General features: G+C 34.9%; 2 protein-coding genes across 2 annotated transcripts; both read left to right on the top strand.

The window, feature by feature from the left end:
- The first annotated feature begins 5,933 nt into the window (after positions 1-5,933).
- Positions 5,934-8,162, top strand: GPAT1 (glycerol-3-phosphate acyltransferase 1). Its single transcript, XM_048085541.2, has 2 exons — positions 5,934-6,752; positions 7,086-8,162. The coding sequence occupies exons 1-2, from the start codon at positions 6,006-6,008 to the stop codon at positions 7,965-7,967; spliced, it is 1,629 nt and encodes a 542-aa protein (XP_047941498.1). The 5' UTR covers positions 5,934-6,005; the 3' UTR covers positions 7,968-8,162.
- A 6,961-nt stretch (positions 8,163-15,123) lies between these two features.
- LOC125188599 (protein RAE1-like) lies at positions 15,124-19,860 on the top strand. Its single transcript, XM_048085542.2, has 11 exons — positions 15,124-15,399; positions 15,497-15,583; positions 15,962-16,039; positions 16,124-16,317; positions 16,541-16,682; positions 17,217-17,297; positions 17,689-17,817; positions 18,805-18,882; positions 18,974-19,045; positions 19,534-19,614; positions 19,715-19,860. Exons 1-11 carry the CDS (start codon positions 15,346-15,348, stop codon positions 19,763-19,765), a joined length of 1,047 nt encoding a protein of 348 aa, XP_047941499.1. The 5' UTR covers positions 15,124-15,345; the 3' UTR covers positions 19,766-19,860.
- The last annotated feature ends 243 nt before the right edge of the window (positions 19,861-20,103 follow it).

Raw genomic sequence — 20,103 nt, 5'->3', positions numbered from 1 at the left:
GCTACATTATTAGGCTAAAAATCTACATTATAAGATGACACGCGATATTAATCTAACCATTAGATCATAGATCCAATGGACTGCAAGTGTTGTAAGTTTTACTTATATACTTAGTGTTTTGATATGAATACATCCCTATTATTTAAATATATATAAATAATATTTTTGAGATGATCAATTTAATTAGCTATTCAATAAAATCTAAAATAACTAATCATACTACATACACTTTAATTCAAAGTAGTAAATTTTTGATAATAAGTAACAAAAAGTTCAATTAAAGTACATAAACTGCGAGTTAAATGAAAAAAGAAAGTGATACAAATGGATTGATGGACGCTCAATCAAGTTTATTCTACAATTTGTTGGATATAAAAGAAATGCCCGGAGGAGAGCTTACTACAAATATGTTCCGAGTAAAAAACAACGGAGTACTGAAAATAAAGAAATCAACAAAAGCAAAAACAAACGCTATATCCAAGACTAAGGCTACAATAAAAGAAATTAACGGACAAACTCAACAAGACAGTGAATGGACAACACACATTATGACTTCCATTACTGAGGTGCAACGTCGAAGGAGAAGTTCTTGACAACAGTAACAAACCACCATCGATCCTTGCAGTTCAATTTCCTTTGTCTTAGTACTCCGACTTTTATACTTATTAACATTCTAAACGTATAACAACCAATCAAGATCGATCCATAGCTTCGTAATTTCCTAAATAATTAGAAATTGAATCAAATATTTCAACATATATTGATTGGGGTGCATTAAAATGACAACACTCTTAAAATAACACTGTGACACCACGTTAGACTGCAATTAGGGATGTCAGTCTAACCCGAAACCTGCGGGTCGACCCGAATAATCCGGTAAAATTATAGGGTTAGGGCCGGAAAATCGCAACCCAGATACAGAATAGGGCTACACGGGCTGACCCGTTTGGGTCAGCGGGTTATGCGGGCTGGCCCGGGTGGGTTGCGGGTTAGCCCATGGGTTAAGGATTTAAAATAAAAATATAATTAAGATTTTGGGTTATATACTTATATGAAGTATATATGGTAATTACAATATTAAAAGCAGTGTTGATATGAAGTGTATATGGTAATTACAATATTAAAAGCATATTGATATGGAGTATATATGGTAATTATGTATTCTCTCTCAAATTGAAAGTTAGAGTTATATGGAATATAGAGACTATTAATATTTACTCATATTAAATGTCGCATTACGTCTTTCCTCTCGAAGAGAATGATCCGGTTGAAGCTTCAAAAGTTATTGATGTATAAGCATGTCATTTAACTTTATAGAATTTATTTTTGGCATACTACTATCTATACTATCTTTTTTAACTACTTAGAATTTTTTGGGGATATATAATTAAGAATGCCATTCAACTCCTTTTTAATACATGATTTCCATTTAATTGTAGTCAGATTCACGTGTTCTACTAATTAGCGATATGTTTATATATTTTGTTTCAATCTTCAATTGTTATTATTTTATTTATCTTGATCACTTTGATAATACTTTACCATTTGTGACAATCTATAATTTTTTAAGTTTGAATATTGGATTGGATAGAAAATAACACATAAGATCACTTTTGGCCCGAATAGCCCGTGGGTTAGCTCGAAACCCGAAGATTTAAGGTTAGGGCCGAAAATTTATAGTCCGAAAAATTCACAACCCGAATAACCCGCACCCAAATAGCCCGACAATCCGAGTGGGTTAGCCCGAACCCGAGCGGGTTAGCCCAATTGACATCCCTAACTGCAATATTGTATATGCTAGACTGCAATAGTATAAACGCTAGACAACAATCTATAGATTGCAGTCTAGCGTATTGGATATTGCAGGCCGTGTCACCTTGCAATCTAGAGTATTGGATATTGCAGTCTAGAGTATTGGATGTTGCAGTCCGCGTAAATTTACCCTTGCGAATTTTTATGATTGTCACATGGCAGCTGATTATTCGTCCACGTGTATAAATAATTGGCTAGGAATGATGATATGATGTTATTTTAAGATGGGTTGTCATTTTAGCAATCCCTATATTGATTTATTCACTTTGTGAAAGCCTTTAATTTGTGGTCAGCTGTATAATTAATTGTTTTCCTATGCCCATGCATGCATGATGCATATAGAGCTCATTCTTGTTCTTATGTTCACCGAATCTCCCTCTCTTAAATGCTTTCTATTATTATCTTTTAATTAAAGGAGTTTAAACATTGAAGCTTGTAGGAAAAGGAGAGTCAATCGTTATCCATGTCGCCGGAATTCGGATCATGACGGCGCGAGCAGGGCCCCACCTCACACTTCGTCTTGCTTCTTCTGGCCTTTTCCAAAAAAAAATATACTCACATTAATATTCGATAATTATCAATTTATTTGATATGTATAATTAATTAGTCTCTGCAATAATGATATTCACATTGCCTCCCCTAAGTGAAAAGGATATCACATTGCAATTTGCAAGTCAAAGTGATAAGGATCAAGTACAATGATCAGTGCCAACTATGACCATTATTACAAAAACTTTTTGTAAGATATTGGATTAAATTTGTAGCATGTGTTAATATATAAATATTTAATGACTTTTGGTGTATGAATCTAGATCAATTTTTGGTTAGTAAAATAATTGCATACATGAATTCCATGTAAAGTTGATGAGAATCCAACATGATAACACATAAAAGATGAGATCATTATAAATCACGTAGATTCGGTCGTTATTAGGTCAATCTGATAATGATCTTACTAAGACCTAATCCGAATTCGACATGTTAAAAGAAAATTCTCATGTTTGAACACGATCCGACTTGCTATATATAAACTCAAACTGGACACGACAATTCGGACTTGAGTTCCACGATTAAAACCTGTTACGATTATTGTACAATAAAAACCTGATTTACAATATTAAAATATGATTATACGATAAAAACTAGATTTACACAAACATAGAAAAAATTAAAAAAAAAATTAAAATAATGATAATTTTTTAATTGGTCACCAGGATTCAACTCAATCTAACCAAAAATTATCGAGTTCCTAATGAGTCAACCCAATAAAGACATGAACCTAGCAAATCTTGGCCTAAATCTATTAATTCCGTGCGTATTCGTGTCTTGTCAAAATTGTCAATCCTAAACTACGCCAAGTTCTTTTATAGTAATTTTAGATTGAACATTTTATTGTTTTTACATATTTCTGTTCCAAATTGCTTTCAAATGGATTACTATTTTCCAATATTAACTCTGCATTTTTTAGTACATTTAAAAAAGTTGTCCATAAGACCATAGAGGATATTCATTATCCACTTATACATGTGTTGATCAGTTTTCCTAACTAATTATCATATGATTATTCATCTAGGATTAAAATGTGAGATTATTATAATCGGAAGAATGGTGATAATAAGTCATAACCACCATTACCTTCATGATTTGTCACTCCAAATTAATAAAGTACAAGACATACCTGAATTTGTCCAAACTTCTTATTTTCAATCAATCGCCTCTAATATAAATACACGAGTGCTATAAATAAGTACGAGACTTATAGTATCTCATTTCCCTGACGACGTGAACACAAGTGGACATATAAATGCGTTGATGATATTATCTCATTTCTATCAATCGAACGTAATATATAAGAACCTAATGTTTTTTTCTCTACAATTTCACGCATATATCACTTAGAAGAGTCCCGTACTTCGGAAATTCATCAACGACGTGAACATAAATACGCTCCCGATTTCTTTATAGTTCGTATTCAACATGCTCTCATACATGAATCATCAGATCTCTCTCTCAATATTAACTCCTAACGCGTGTTAGCATTGTTGAATTAATTTGATGAACCGTGTTTTATCACATGAACTGTCGAAGGCACTAGACATGTTATTGGAGGGAAGTAAAGAAATAAAAAGTGACTTAACGCGTTGTAAGACTATTCAAAGCTAGAGAGAGAGCATGCAAATGGTATGCAGACATTACATTCACATAGAATGATTGAACATTCACCAAACTCATTGACAACTATTGCATGATCTATTTTTCTTAACTCGACCGTTGCAAGATTTTTTCAAACCCAAAAGATTTATCCCCCTAACTTCCCAATTTGGCATCGACTGTTCCAAGTAATTTGTTATCTCCTCTAGGCTTTAGGTAAATACCAAAAAAATAAAAGAAACTTCAAATTCTTGGTGAAATGCAGTTGGTATTCCAACTACTATTAACGAATTTTTAATTTTTCCGCAATTTAAGCGTGCAATCTAGAATAGTTACACTTAAGAGAGATAGCTAATTAGCCTACTACACAAGATGAGAACAACTAAATTTGAATATAGAGACGTGTAAATAATTATAATAGTATGAATAACAAACTACTACTACTACTATATACTCCCTCTCCCTCTGTCCCACATAATTTGACCCACTATTCCATTTCGGATCGTCCCAAATAATTTGTTCCATTTCACTTTTATCATTTTTGGTAGTGGACCTCATGTTTCACTAACTCATTTCTACTCACATTTTATTATAAAACTAATACTTTAAAAGTATGACCCACATCCCACCAACTTTTTCAACTCACTTTCCTTTAGATTTCTTAAAACCCATGCCGGGTCAAAGTGTCCCAAATTATCTGGGACGGAAGGAGTACAATGTTTTAGAAAACCGGAGTGGTCAGCTAACACCGAAGCTCTTAGTTCATGATTTAACGGTAAGACCGATCTAACCACTGGTTGAGCTGAAATATTGATTGAGCTGAAATATTGTACTATCAAATACATCAAATATTTAAGTAAATATATAGTACTATTATATAAAAAAATTATTGTAAAATTTAGTGAATAAAAAGACATTTCCAACAACTTGAATCTCAATAACAACAAATGTCAACAAGTCAATTAGCTAGCTTCTATACAAACAAGTTCAAATATCAAAGTAATAATCCTAAAACACACTATCCAATATCCATATCTTTTAATCTAAATCGGACCAAACCGAACCGAACCGGCAAATCCAATTTCAAACACGGAGTATATGTAACCAATCCAGTTCCATTTATTGCACATAAGAATTTGTTACTACTTACATCCCAAAAATATTAGTTAAAGCAAGAAATATAGTAATTCAAAACAAGAAGTCAACAGCTAGTGATGGGCGGCGACTGCAATCAATTTACTCTGAACAAAATAAAACCAAACTTATTATTGGCTCTGTTTAAAAAATGTCAAAGCCCCACAAAATCATAAATCAAATTAAATTTCAATATATGTCCAAACTTATCTCAACATCAATGATCCATCCACGAAGTAGCTTTAACTTAATCACCTACACACAATCCCATACGTCAAATTAAATTCCCACTTTTTCAAACATAAAAAAAAGATGGAGGTGAACAACATATGACCTACCCAATATTGCTCACCTAGGAAAAGAAAAAAACTATTACCTCCGTCCCCCAAATTTTGACACACTTTGACCCGGCATGAGTTATAAGAAATGTAATCGAAAGTAAGTTGAAAAAGTTGGTGGAATGTGAGTCCTACTTTTAAAGTATTAGTTTAATAATAAAATGTGATTAAGAATGAGTTAGTGGAATATGAGGCCCACTACCAAAAATGGTAAAAATGAAATGGAACAAATTATATGAAACGGCCCAAAATGAAATAATGGGTCGAATTATCTGGGACGGAGGGAGCATGTAACTTCGTTAAAAGGGAAGAAGAACAAGAAGAAGAAAGAAAAAACCCTAATTAATGCCACCGGTATGGCTAACCAAATTTGCATGGTCAACCTCCCCCCACCCCCCTACCCACCCTACCCCCCCCCCCCCATCCCTCTTCAGACCACCTTAACTACCACTATAAATCCCCTCATCTCTCTCCATCTTCATAGCATTCAGAGTACAACCCTCCAAAGCACAAACACAACAAAAACCCTCCCAAGGTACAACCCTCCAAAGCATAAAAAAACACTAAAAAATGACAGTTTCAATGAGAACAATGGAGTTCCCAATGCTCCTCCTCAAGCTAGCATACTCCTTCCTCCACCATTTCCTCTCCGCCGTGAAGCTCAAGAGCCGCCACACCTCCCCCCTCAAAAACCACCCTCCCCGCCCCCCTCCGCCGCCGCCGCTCCACCACCACCACCACCCAAGCATCTCCAAATTCACCCCCCAAAATCGAAAATCCCAAACCCTCATCTGCGACATCCACCGCGGCCTCCTCCGCTCCCCCTCCTTCTTCCCCTACTTCATGCTCGTCGCCTTCGAAGGCGGCGGCCTCCTCCGCGCCCTCCTCCTCCTCCTCTCCTCCCCATTCCTCCTCCTCCTCAGCCACGACATAAAAATGAAGGTCATGATCTTCATCACCTTCTGTGGAATGAGAATTAAGGATGTGGAGAGCGTTACAAGAGCCGTGCTCCCGAAATTCTACCTCGAAAACCTCAACCTCCACGCCTTCGAGGCCTTGGAATCGGCCGGATCGAAGGCCGTCTTCACCGCCGTGCCGAGGGTTATGGTGGAGGGATTCCTGAAGGAGTATCTCGACGTCGATTCGGTGGTTGGGACCGAGCTGCGAACCGCCGGAAGATTTTTCACTGGTTTAATTTCTCCCGCCGGTTTGCTTGTCAAGCATAGAGCTCTCAAGGAGTTCTTCGGCGATAAGAGGCCCGATGTCGGCATCGGAGCCTCCACGCTTCATGATCATTTCATGATCTCTCTCTGCAAGGTAATGCTGAAGTTTAGTCGAATTCTGATCTATTTTAGAATTTAGTTAAAAGATAGTGAAATTTGAATTTGTTCGGGAAGTTTGGTGTAAATGACTGGAGTCAAATTAAGATTGATGTTTTCCTTAATCATTGAAAATGATGTTTGTACTTTTCACTATAGTACAACACAAAGAATCTTGGTTTTGTTTTTTTTAAATAAAAATTAAATTCTAGACCCACTCTTTAGTAATCTTTGTCATGTCTAAGTACTTGACGACACAAATCAAGTGATCAAACCTTTAATTTTTTTTAATTAATTTATCTAAATTTTATGTAAATTGTTATGCAAACAGGAAGCATATGTTATAACACGAGACGATAACAACACGAAAAGCAGCATAATGCCAAGGAGCCGCTACCCGAAGCCCCTAGTCTTCCACGACGGCCGCCTCGCGTTCCTCCCGACACCGGCCGCGACGCTCGCGATGTTCCTGTGGCTCCCCGTCGGGATCCTCCTCGCCGTCTTCCGCCTCTTCATCGGCATCTGCCTCCCGTACCCCCTCGCGGTCGCCCTCGGCACCGCCACCGGGATCCGCCTCCGCGTCTCCGGCCACGCGCCGCCGCGCGTGGCCGGCGCCGGCGGCGTCCTGTACGTGTGCAGCCACCGCACCCTCCTCGACCCGGTGTTCCTGAGCACCGCCCTCCGGAAGCCCCTCACCGCCGTCACCTACAGCCTGAGCAAGATGTCGGAGGTCATGGCGCCGATCAGGACCGTGAGGCTCACGCGCGACAGGCGCCGCGACGGCGAGACGATGCAGCGGCTGCTGGCGGAGGGGGACCTGGTGGTGTGCCCCGAGGGGACGACGTGCCGGGAGCCGTACCTCCTCCGGTTCAGCTCCCTCTTCGCGGAGCTCGCGGACGAGATCGTGCCGGTGGCGGTGGACACGGAGGTGACGATGTTCTACGGGACGACGGCGAGCGGGCTGAAGTGCCTCGACCCGATCTTCTTCCTGATGAACCCGCGGCCCGTGTACCGCCTCGGGATCCTCGGGAAGGTGCCGAGGCGGATGACGTGCGGCGGGGGGAGGACGAGCCACGAGGTGGCGAATTATATACAGGGGGAATTGGGGGCGGCGCTAGGGTTTGAGTGCACCAATTTGACGAGGAGGGATAAGTATTTGATGCTCGCCGGAAACGACGGCGTCGTGCCGGAGAAGAGGAGGAGTGTGAATTGATGCTATATAGGAGTATACATATATGTTTATGTTGTGATATGATCTAAATCTAATGCATGATTCTTTCTTTCTTTTTTTGGAAATTTTAGAGTGGAAATATGTTAATGTTGGGCTAGTTTATATGAATATAGTGTTCTAATGTTTTGGTTTGTGTGTGTGAATTTGAAATAAATCTAATTGGAAATGATTAGTATACTACGGCCAGCTATGTTTGATAGGGGTGATAACTCATCTAGAGATTTGTTCATAAAATTTCATCCCTAGATGAGTTATCACCCCTACCAAACTTGTCAATGTTACTACTAAATATGTTGTGTTTGGATCTTTACGACGGTTGGGAAACACTATTTTGTTCCCACATTGATATGCAACTGATCAAGTAAAAACAAAATAAACCAAGCCATGTCACCTTTGTTAGAGCATCAACAAGAAATGAAGAAGTAAAGAGAAATAACTACCATATTTATCTGTTCTTCATAAAATTTCATGCTCCAATAGAAAGAGTATTTGAGGAGGTACTATACCTTATTTTATTTTGAAAATATATCTTTACCTCTTCTTGATAAAAAAGATATAAAATTAGTTATTTTGTTTGCTTTTTCAATTTACCTTCTTTTCTTGAAGTCCATTACTTTTTAAGAAGATATAATAATCTTTTTGAGAAGGTATGTGATGGCTGTCGAATATGTAATGTTAGGTCGTGAAACATTATTAAATTTGATAAACTTATGATAATGAGTGTGTTATATTGCTAACTTTTTAAGTTCCTAAATCTGCTAACTCATCAATGCAGTATATTAAAAATGTCAACTATCAATACACAATGTCAACACAGTCTATTGAAATGTCAACAAAATTATGTGTTGACATTTAATGGCACTGTGTTGATATTTTTAATACACTACGTTGATGAGTTAACAGAGTTAACAACTTAATATAAATTTAGTAACTTTATAACTTCGTCCAAATTTTCATTCTATTTGAAATCTTCATCCTTGTCATAAATTTAGTAACTTTATAACTTCGTCCAAATTTTCATTCTATTTGAAATCTTCATCACAATTGACACCTACTCAAATCATCGTCTTTGAGATGTCAATAATAATATGTAGTACATTTAAACGATCTGAACATTTTGTTGTGACATACAAATAATTTTTTTTTGTTTTTTGTTGACTTTTAAAGCTGCGACAAATCATTTTGAAAATAGCTATAATCGAGTCAAACCTAAGAAGTAAATGAACATGCACACGGTTTCATGTGGATGTAAAAAGTGGGTCTAATTTTCAAGATGATTTACTGTGAAGCGATGATTATGGAATTAATGACAGAAATATGAAATGGAAAAAGTCAACATAACATTAATGTGGGGCTATATTAATTTAGTTATGTGCGTATGATTAAATTAACTATTAATGCTTATTTTGTTATGACTTACGAGTTATGAGTTTTTATAAAAAATCGTTTCTCTAAATATATGAGAATGTGCTATATATAAATCGAATTAGTGCTTTAATTTAAATTTATAATTTTATTCAATTAATAAATAATTTTCCCACAATGAGTGAGTTACATTTATTTAGTGGGTCACCCTATATATCAAGTTAGGTACAAAAACATGGGCGAACTCTCATCAAAAGTTCAAAACCATGTCCATTTATCCATCTCTCCCTAAAAAAATGTTCGATCATTTATTACCCTCTATATGAATTATGATTCAATTTAAGTGTTCAAAAAAAGAATAATCAAACATATGTGTCAAGCATCAAAACTAGAGACTGAGAGTTCTCATGGAAAATAATTTGGCATAAAAAATTAATTATATATGCTAAAAAAATTAAATTGAAACAAAAGTTGTTAATTTTGGCAAGCCACTCCACTTAGTTATAAGTTTTATATATAAAATAAAAAAAGGAAAAAGTAAATCTTATACAGTTAGTGCAGGGAAATTCAGCTAGCAACTGCAATCATGACTGTAGTTGCAATTAATGTATAATGTTGATAAACAATTAATTCATTTATTCAAACGCATGCAGATATCTTCTTTTATTTCCACTCTCTCTGATGCTCTCATTTATTTCCTGTCGCCACATATAAATAAATCACTATTCAATGATATATCTTTCAAATTATTGATCTTATTTACCTACGTACACATAAATACTGTACATTTTCTTGTTATATTATAACGTATGGTTCACATATATATACGTGTGAACTTTTTTTTTTTTCTCTCTTCTGCATATGATCGAATTTTGTAAACAAAAAAGAAAATATAATGGATGATAGAACAATAAATATTTTTATTAAAAAGTTGACTAAGTGAAGAATGCTATCGCTTATAGCTAAATGATTATGAATGTTTTGACTAGCTATGTGTTTTTTGGTTTGACTGAAGCTCTGCTTCACTATGAAGGTGTTCATTGAATTCATCAATGTTTTTTTTTCAAAGCATGTTAATGCTTGAAACTATAAAATTATAAACAATATTTTCTTTCAATTTTGTTGGTAGCATGAACTTTGCCCAAAATTTGTTATTTCACGTGAACTTTAAAATTAGTTTAGAATATCACAAACTTTACACTTTGTTTGGTATTTGTATTTCACACGGCATGTCTATCACACAATTAAATCAATGTCGTTTTTTACGTGACTTTTTATCCCTACTTGTTGTGAACTTAAAAAGTAATTTAAAATATCATAAAACGTATCACGGTTACTCACGTAAAATAAAATTTTGATGAAAATATCTTTTTTGGGTCAGTTTGGAGACCAATTTTAGTACAAAGTACAAAGGTTGCGTCGCCTCCGAGTGATTCAGCTTCGAGCCTGTGTTTCAGTTCGAATGCCAATCACTTGGTCGCTACGTCTTGGGATAATCAGGTATGGTGTTGTTCCTCGTTTTTGTAGCCTCGTTTTGCTCTGTATACGTGCGTAATGGATCGACATTTTTGTTTCGTTCAATGTCATTGCCAAATTCGAGTTATTATCCGGTTTATGTGATTATGTTATGTTAGTTTGTTGTAATTGAGGCAGAATGCGTGAAGTCATACTGAATTAGACGTGTGAGGAACCGGCTCGATTCTGGCCCGTCTACCTCCTCGTCTGATGGCGTGCATCGGACGTCTGGAAACCCGGCCTCGCATAACGTTTGGAACGTCGTTGCAACGAGAAACGCCCGATCGGCCGAGCTAGTGAGCTGTGTCATCCTTGATGTCTAGCTGCATTTGAAGCTGCTTGTCTTGTGCATCTTATACTAGTTGGAGCAGATGATAATCTCATTGCTGTTTTGAAGATAAAAGGGAAAATATATTGGGTTGTAAATCAATGTTTATGTTATGTGGATACCTATATTATGTGGAAGTTGCTGTGTTTTTCTATTAATATAGAAATTGCATTTTAATATTTCCATTTTCTTTACTCACAAATTCATTTTTGCAGCAATGTTTGTTTGTTCATCCATTCATCATGTAATTTGGTAATATTGGAATTTAGTATAGTAATATTTAAAATAATTAAAAATAAGAGTAACGGTCAAAATTGATCCTAAATATATGACCATTTTATGTTTTTGGTCCAAAACTTTATCTTTTTTATTTTTTGGTCCTGCACATTTCAAATCGGATCACAATTGGTCCTCCCATCAATATTTTCGTTAAAAACTAACGGTCAACGGGGTTTAATCCCGATTTTGACCAAATTAAACTTTTAATTTTATTTTTTACTCCCTAATTAATTCCCTAATTATTTTAGTAAATATTTATTTAAAATCATAAATATACTTTAGTAAATATTCATTTATATATTTAATTTGATAAAGGTCTACTGCTCCAGCCACCGCCTCCACAAGGCCTTCAAGCAGGAGCTCTGAATCCTCCTCCACCTCCGCCACCCAAACATCGTCAAACTCCTCGCCTACACAGACGACGACATCAACCTGCCATAATCATGGAGTTCGTCCCCAACGGCACCTTACACCACAAGCTCCCGATTCCAAAACCACTCCCCTCACGTGGACCTAACGTGCCGCCGTGGCCTTCCAGCTCACCTCCGCAATCGCGTACCTCCACGGCGCCTGCTCCTCTCACATTGTCCATGCCGACATCAAGCCCTCCAACGTGCTCCTCGACGTTGACCTCAATTGCAAGCTCTGCGATTTCGGATCGGCCAGCGTCGGATTCTCCGCCACGGTGGCGCCGGGGAAGCGGAGATCGGCTCCATAACTAGGGTTTGAGAGGAAGAGGAAGGAAGAAGATGAAAGATGAGAGGAAGAAAGAAGATGAAATGAAAGGAAGAAAACGCGATGTGAGAAACCCTAAATCTGATTTTAAATAAATATTTACTAAATTAATTAGAGAGTAAATAATCAGAATTAAAAGTCTAATTTGGTCAAAATCGGGATTAAATCCGTTGACCGTTAGTTTTTAATGGAAATGTTGACGGATGACCAATTGTGATCCGAATAGAAATATGCAGGACTAAAAAATAAAAAAGATAAAGTTTTGGACCAAAACCATAAAATAACCATATGTTTAAGACCAATTTTGGCATATGCTCTAAAAATAATTAAATAGCTTATATTCTAGGCTACTTTCATGGCTTTATAAACCGGCTTTCCTTCATTATTCTAACTAGTGTTAACACCTGTGCTATGCACATGACAAAATATTTTTAAATAATAAAGATATATTAACTTAAAATAAAAAATAAAGAGTAAATAACTATAAAAATATATTTAGAGATAAGAAATAATTAAAATAAGTATTTGTAATATTATAAATAATTAAAAATATTATAAACAAAAAAAAAATTTGTACTTTTCTCAACCCGTTCTCAATAAAACATTTCATATTTTAGGAGACGATTGTAAATTATTTTAATATTTCATATGAGCGTAGGAGTATAAAATAAAAGAAATAACAAAAGAGAAAATATGTGGATGAAATAGAATAAGACATACAAATAAAGAAAAATGTAATACTACTGTTTACAAAAGAAAGAAAAAAACAAACTATTTGAACGAATAAATAGCTCACCAATTTCGATTAATAAAACATTAGTATTCATAAATGCAAACAAAAACATAAGTAAAACAATAACAAACCAGTAGTTCATAAGTTTTGAAATTGCAATATAATTTTTTATAACTAAAAACATATTTTTAAATAACGAAGAAAAATTATAAAGTAAATAAATTAAAGAAAAAGGATACTAAAAATATAATGAGATTTATGATTAAGAATATGTGTTAATTACATTAAGTATTCATAACATTATAAATAATTAGTAACATCATAAACAATAATAAAATGAAAACTATACTCCTCTCAACCCAGTCTAAATGAAACATTTCATATTCGGCATACAATTTCTATATTTTTTAATTTATGAACTAAGTAGAGTATATATAAAAAGAGATGGAAAAAAAAAACTAACTGGAGTAAAATAAAATAAAAAGAAATGCACCATATATTACCAATGCTATGCACGGGACATAAGAAATCTGACCCTGTCTCGACCTGAAATCTTCGAGTTCTTATTGGGTCGACCCTATAAAGATCCCAAACCCCATACGTACGTGACTGTATCGGTTAACTTCGCGCAGATTCATGTCGGATAAAAAATTGTCAGCCTTACTTTCTTTTACCCCTTTTCTTTCATTAATTAAAATATTCAAAGTCCATCATTTATCCTAAAAAATATATAAACTATATATTATATCTTGTAAATATCTAGATGTACAAATATTCATTACAATAATTTAATTATACCATGATAAATTTAATGTACCAATCAATAAAATAAAATAAAATGAAAAACTTCAAAGTCGAAATTGTAGTAAGTATATTTATTATAATGACTCAACTACTTTGTCATAACTCGAAATGAATAAAAGTTGTTCATTACTTTACATTGTTGACATGAATTTATTTTAATTTTATTATAATTAAGATATAAAAGTAAAATTATAATATTAATAAAAATTTAAATTTATGATTATATTAAAAGGATTGATGAAAACATAATAAATATACCTAAAAGTATAAATTATAAGTATTTATTATAATAATTTTTTAACAAACTAAATTTTTCAGTAAAGATTAACATGTGTACTATAATTATTTTATAATTAAATATAATTAGTGTTATAGACCTTACTATAAATTAGTTCTCGAATAATTAAAAATTAAAACATATATACTACACCGAAATAAATATCAAAATTTACAATAATTAAAAACGTAGTACTTTTGAAATTTTAGGTTTGGTATTTGTATATAATTAAAGTTGTAACTTCTCTAACAGTATATAATTAGTAATATAGTAGAATTTACTATAATTAATTTCTACAATTAATTGGGAATCAACTCCATAAATACATAAAGTGAATATTCAAATCTCAATATAATTATAAACCGATAACTTTGAAATTTTGGGTTTGGTATTTTTGTTATTTTCAATTTTTTAATATATTATTCTTTATTTACTAATAATCAATCAAGTTTTTTTTTTGCTTAAAGTTTTACAAAAATGTAATAGAAATAAATTAGAATAAATTTTTAAATATCAACAATCATTAAATATTATTCTAAAAAATTATTATTTTATAATAATTAATTTTTTTTGTTACAATTCGAAATTTTTCATAATTAAATTATGTACTTTATTTTAATTGGAGTATTACATTATTTTCACAAAAATAATATTATTGTGTAATATTAAGTGGGAAATTGACTAAGTTTATCACTTCGGTCCCTGCTTATTCTTACTCACATTTTATTATAAAACTAATATATTTTATAAAAGTAGGACCACGTTCCACTAATTTTTCAACTCACTTTTTATTAGATTTTTTAAAACCCATGCCCAATCAAAGTGAGATAAACTTTGGTTGGACGAAGGGAGTATTATTCAGTACAAAACAAATTATTTTTCCATAGTATATTTTTTTAATAATTATTTTTAGCAATGGATATTGTTTAATTTATTTAAATTTTGACAGATATAAAATAAATTAATCGTCCAATATCTAAATTAAATCCCCATTTATTTAGTTAAAAAGATTATCAATGGAGTAGTATAAAACTTGTTTTCATTTATTATAGAAAATACATAAAATACATAAATTAATAATAATATTTAATCAAACCCTAAATACACTTCTACACACAGGAGGCGGCGCCCCCAATTCCCTCTCTTCTCTTCCCAATCGGAGCTGCTATTCGCCGCCGCTCCTTCCTCTCCGGCCGCCCCACCGCTCCCTCCGCCCCGACTCGCCGCCGCTCCACCGCCCTGAATCGCCGGTTCTTCCGGTCGTGAATCTCTCACGCTAGAAAAATCCTCTTTCGAAGATTTTACAGAACTAGGGTTTATCAACATGTCTGCATTCGGCGCTTCAACGGCTAACGCCAATCCTAATCGCTCAGCTGAGGTAATCGTGCAATTTTCGTTTCGAATAACTCGACAAATTCTCGCTAATTACACTGAAATGCGTTTGGTGTTTAATCTAATTTTGAATTTTCTGAAAGGTCGCGTCGCCTCCGAGTGATTCAGTTTCGAGCTTGTGTTTCAGTTCGAAGGCCAATCACTTGGTCGCTACGTCTTGGGATAATCAGGTATGGTCTCGCTCCTCGTTTTTGTAGCCTCGTTTTGCTCTGTATACGTTCGTAATGGATCGGCATTTGTGTTTCGTTCAATGTCAGTGCCGAAATCGAGTTATTGTTAGGTTTATGTTATGTTAGTTTGTTGTATTTGGCAGAATGCGTGAAGGCATACTGCATTAGATGTGTTTGCAGGCGCTAGTTTATTTGAATTTTGTTAGAATTTTTTTAAAACTCCAGCTAATGATTTTTTCCTTCATGTGAATTTGCGAAACCTTTATCAGAGGGAGCTTAGAATCAATTAGTGTTGTTCTACTATTGTTTTGAATTAGTTCTTTCTCTTTTTGTTGCGGACGAGCAAGCTGGTACATTATATGCCTGTTTTTTTCTTAGGTACGATGTTGGGAGGTGCAGAAACAAGGAACCACTATCACCACTGTTCCTAAGGCTTCGATATCACATGAACAACCGGTATATATCGTTAAAGTGTTTCTCATATACCATACTCTGGCTGTTGTGTTCTGATCCTCGTTATTTACTTTGTAATTTTTGCAGGTTCTCTGCTCAGCTTGGAAGGATGATGGAACAACTGTATTTTCTGGTGGTTGTGACAAACAAGTCAAGATGTGGCCATTACTATCCGGTGGACAACCTGTAACTGTGGCCATGCACGATGCTCCTGTTAAAGATCTTGCTTGGATCCCAGAAATGAGTCTTTTAGTCACAGGAAGCTGGGATAAGACACTTAGGTAATTCATTGGTGTCTTAGTACTTTGTGTGTAAGCTAGAAACATTAAACTATTAAAAGGCATGTCAGCATATAATATTGTAATCATAAGATATTCTATTTTACATGTTTGAAGATGTTCCCTCCATGCATGTTTGGTGATGAGTCTAATTCTTGAAGTAGGACCAGATTTGCAGCAAACAGGATGCATTCATTGTATTTAATAAGGTGCAACTTATTTTCAGGTATTGGGATCTGAGACAGCAGAATCCAACTTGGGTGCAGCAGCTTCCTGAGCGGTGCTATGCGCTTACTGTTAAACATCCCCTTATGGTTGTTGGCACTGCGGATAGGAATCTTGTCATTTTCAACCTACAGAACCCTCAGGTATGCTTCTATGCTACTTTCACTTGTATCTGCTTTGTGAGATGAAGGTTTAACTCACCCAATTGCCATCTGTTAATTTTCTTTTTGAAAAACATCAACCTAAATGAACACCTGGTTTTAGATATGGTTTTATTTCTGGATGGAGTCTATGGACTCAGTTTTAAACTTCTGATTTCCCATTTAGCAAGGGTTAAATAAACTTTTAAGTTCTAAAAAACTATGCAACTGGAAAAGTTCTGTGATCAGTGATCATACCAAAGTGAAGCTCTTAAATTGTGTCAAGTGGTATTATTCAACAGAATCATCCTCTTTCTCTCTTCTTCCTCTTGTTATGCTTAATTCAATCAGCTATACAGTATTCATCAAGATGGTTAATAGAATGTAAAACTTCTTAATCGGAAAACTATGTGCCCCACTGCCCCTTTTTCATGAGCTTTATCTATCATTCATTCAGATTTATTATAAGTTTTTTCTATGATATTTGTGAGGCAATGAATTCTGCATATATGTTGAACTGTTTTTTGGATATGGCAGACAGAGTTCAAGAGAGTCATGTCACCATTGAAGTACCAGACTAGGTGTTTAGCTGCATTCCCAGATCAGCAAGGCTTCTTAGTAAGTTTCCATTTCTTGAAATTTCTTATGAAAATAATTACTATTTACCTAAGTATCTATTTACTAGCTCTCACATAGCTACCTTAGGCGGAACTTGTTAACATACCACCAATAAGGTTACATGAATTGAGACTTTCTGCTGGGGCTTTTGTCCCATTTTATATAAATTTTGGTTGGCTGCATCCAGCTGTCTTAGAGCTTGGATGAAACCATCCCCAACAAATTATAGTGTTTTTTGTAGTCGAATGAATTCAGTTATATTTCCATTTGCACTTGAATCCATCCTGCCCCATTGGTATTTCAATCTTGATATTGCGGACCTTCAGTTTCACACTGTTTAATTTGCTCCCGCCTCACAATAAATCAGCTAAAATTTTGATTTCTGTTGCAGGTTGGCTCAATTGAAGGCAGAGTTGGGGTACACCACCTTGATGAGGCACAAGCAAGTAAAAACTTTACTTTTAAATGTCACAGAGATGGCAATGACATTTACTCTGTCAACTCACTGAATTTTCATCCTGTAAGCTATTGTACTTAAATGTCCATTAAACAGTGTTATTCCATTTCCCTTTGTGTTGCCTTCTTATGCTTCTTCGTGGCTTTGGCTTCTGTCTTACAATTGCATGAATGAATTGTTTCTAAGTTGTCCAACTATTGGTGGCACGACAATTTTCTTCTGAGTATATAGCTCACCTGTATGACCACCTTTTAACTTATCAGTAAAATAAAACCATACTGGGACTTTCATCAGCCATTGCCTGTAGTCTATTGTGTGAAGCGGATACCGGGCATGCATCTTTTATCCTGTATGATTATTCAAATAGTCATCAAAATGATACAAAATAGAGTCATTCGTGACAAGAACTGTGATTTTTCATTTTTGCAACCACATCTTAAGTATTTTCTTCTAGAGGATAGTAACCTGGCTGGAGTCATGGATTTTATCTTGGTGTCATTGCTAAGCAAATAATGCTGCCTCTTGAGGACTCTGGAATCGAGCTGTCTGTCAATTGCCAATGAGGTCTAGTTAAAATGGAAACATGAGGCCCATTGACTCATCACTTGAAGATTTGGGTTGCAGTGATGCTGTTTCTAGTATCATCAGTGACAATTAGCTAAAATAATGTTCAATATTTGTCTGTACTCTCGGGCCATAACAACCCAAAATTTGAATATTTGCATGACTTCACTATTTCGGCCAATTTATTAATTGTTGCCAGTCACCATGTGGAAGCAAGTTCTTTTGCTAGATAATGTAGAAGTTTAACTATAATGAGTATGATAGGATAATGATTATGTGTTCCTGACACTTAACAGAATCCCCTTAGTTTTTTCTATCAGCCAATTGCAGACAATAGCAACAAATGGTTTATCTTGTCCACCTCGTAAACTCTTGACTTTCTTTGCTGTTCGGCTCTCTATAATGTCTTAGTTAGAAGGTAGTTCTGATGTCTCTCTTATCTAGAGTTACATTTCTTAACGGGTTCTGCTTTTGGCCACTCTACAGGTGCACCAGACATTTGCCACTGCTGGATCTGATGGCGCCTTTAACTTTTGGGACAAAGATAGCAAACAGAGGCTTAAGGTTTAACCAATTCTGCTTCAGTTATCATTTTGTCTATAGTGTCTAATAAAGATCTATCTGGATACCATTAATTATTTTGTTAATTATCTAGGCTATGCTGAGGTGCAGTCAGCCGATAACTGCCAGTGCTTTCAACCAAGATGGGTCTATATATGCGTATTCGGTATGCCTTGCCTGCTTTTTTAATTACATCTTGACTCTATCCATGAATATACTTGCATTGATAAGCAGAATAGCACTCTAAAAGATCTTTTACTGTTGTCTGTGTCTTATTGAATTTATTAACAATGAATAAAGAATTGGTTCCATGTATCTTACTTAGTAGTAACATTTAATTTCTCATTCTTTCTGGTATAATAACAGCAAAGTTATATGGCCATATTTTTCGAAGATGCCTTGGGTAGTGTCCTATATTCAAATTTTTGTATAGATGAAGGTTACCGTAATGAAATTATTTTCTCAAAAGAACTAGTGATGCTATCATATCCAAATTCCTTCACTGTTTCTGGGTCTTGGCAGTTTTTAGGCATTCGACTTGAAAACTTTGAGTCAGCCCCTTTCTCTGATCTCAGTATCTTTTTCCTCTCTTTCACTGATGCAATACCCTTTTCGTTTGCGCTCTTATACGCCTCTCTACTTTGTGAAATGAAGGTTTGTTATGACTGGAGCAAAGGTGCTGAAAATCACAACCCATCAACAGCAAAGACCAATATTTACCTACACCAGCCCCAGGTGCAGTTTTCATACTTTTGAAATTACGTTTTGGCTTCTGCTTTCTCTCATCTCACGAGTTCAGTGCTTGTAATATTGAACGTTGTATCTGTCGTTGCAGGATGCCGAGGTCAAGGGCAAACCCCGAGTCGGAACAAGCAACCGGAAGTGAAGCTTCTGCCCTTTTGCTAATGAAGAGAAATTACAGAATCTGTACATGGCCATTTTGCTAAGAGATTTATCTTCAAATACTTAATTTCTCAGTTATTATACTGTAGGTAGTCATCTCCGTTATGCTGAACTATTTTATTGTGCACTAGCATGTAAAAAAAATTATCGATCCCTATGAACAAAATTCTAGAATACTAAAAAAATACATAAATGCGAAAGAGGAAAAGTATACAAAAAAGAACATATACAAAGGATAAAAAATTTTCAGATAACTCATCAGCTTTAATATTAGAAATGGAATGAACAATTTAGCAATCAGCGTTGAGTGACGGATGGGAT

The sequence above is a fragment of the Salvia hispanica genome, chromosome 5 (assembly GCF_029641045.1).
Source record: "Salvia hispanica isolate PSC_SH4W2 chromosome 5, Shi_PSC_v1, whole genome shotgun sequence".
In the NCBI taxonomy this organism is placed as follows: Eukaryota; Viridiplantae; Streptophyta; class Magnoliopsida; order Lamiales; family Lamiaceae; genus Salvia; species Salvia hispanica.
This window is presented reverse-complemented; position numbering and strand designations above follow the sequence as displayed.

Bases quoted from the DNA above. Each gene is read 5' to 3' on its own strand.
- LOC125188599 (XM_048085542.2), top strand. From the start codon at position 15,346: ATGTCTGCATTCGGCGCTTCAACGGCTAACGCCAATCCTAATCGCTCA. The intron at 16,040-16,123 runs GTATATATCGTT...TAATTTTTGCAG, and splicing joins CGATATCACATGAACAACCG to GTTCTCTGCTCAGCTTGGAA. The intron at 16,683-17,216 runs GTATGCTTCTAT...TGGATATGGCAG, and splicing joins TCAACCTACAGAACCCTCAG to ACAGAGTTCAAGAGAGTCAT.
- GPAT1 (XM_048085541.2), top strand. From the start codon at position 6,006: ATGACAGTTTCAATGAGAACAATGGAGTTCCCAATGCTCCTCCTCAAG. The intron at 6,753-7,085 runs GTAATGCTGAAG...TTATGCAAACAG, and splicing joins TCATGATCTCTCTCTGCAAG to GAAGCATATGTTATAACACG.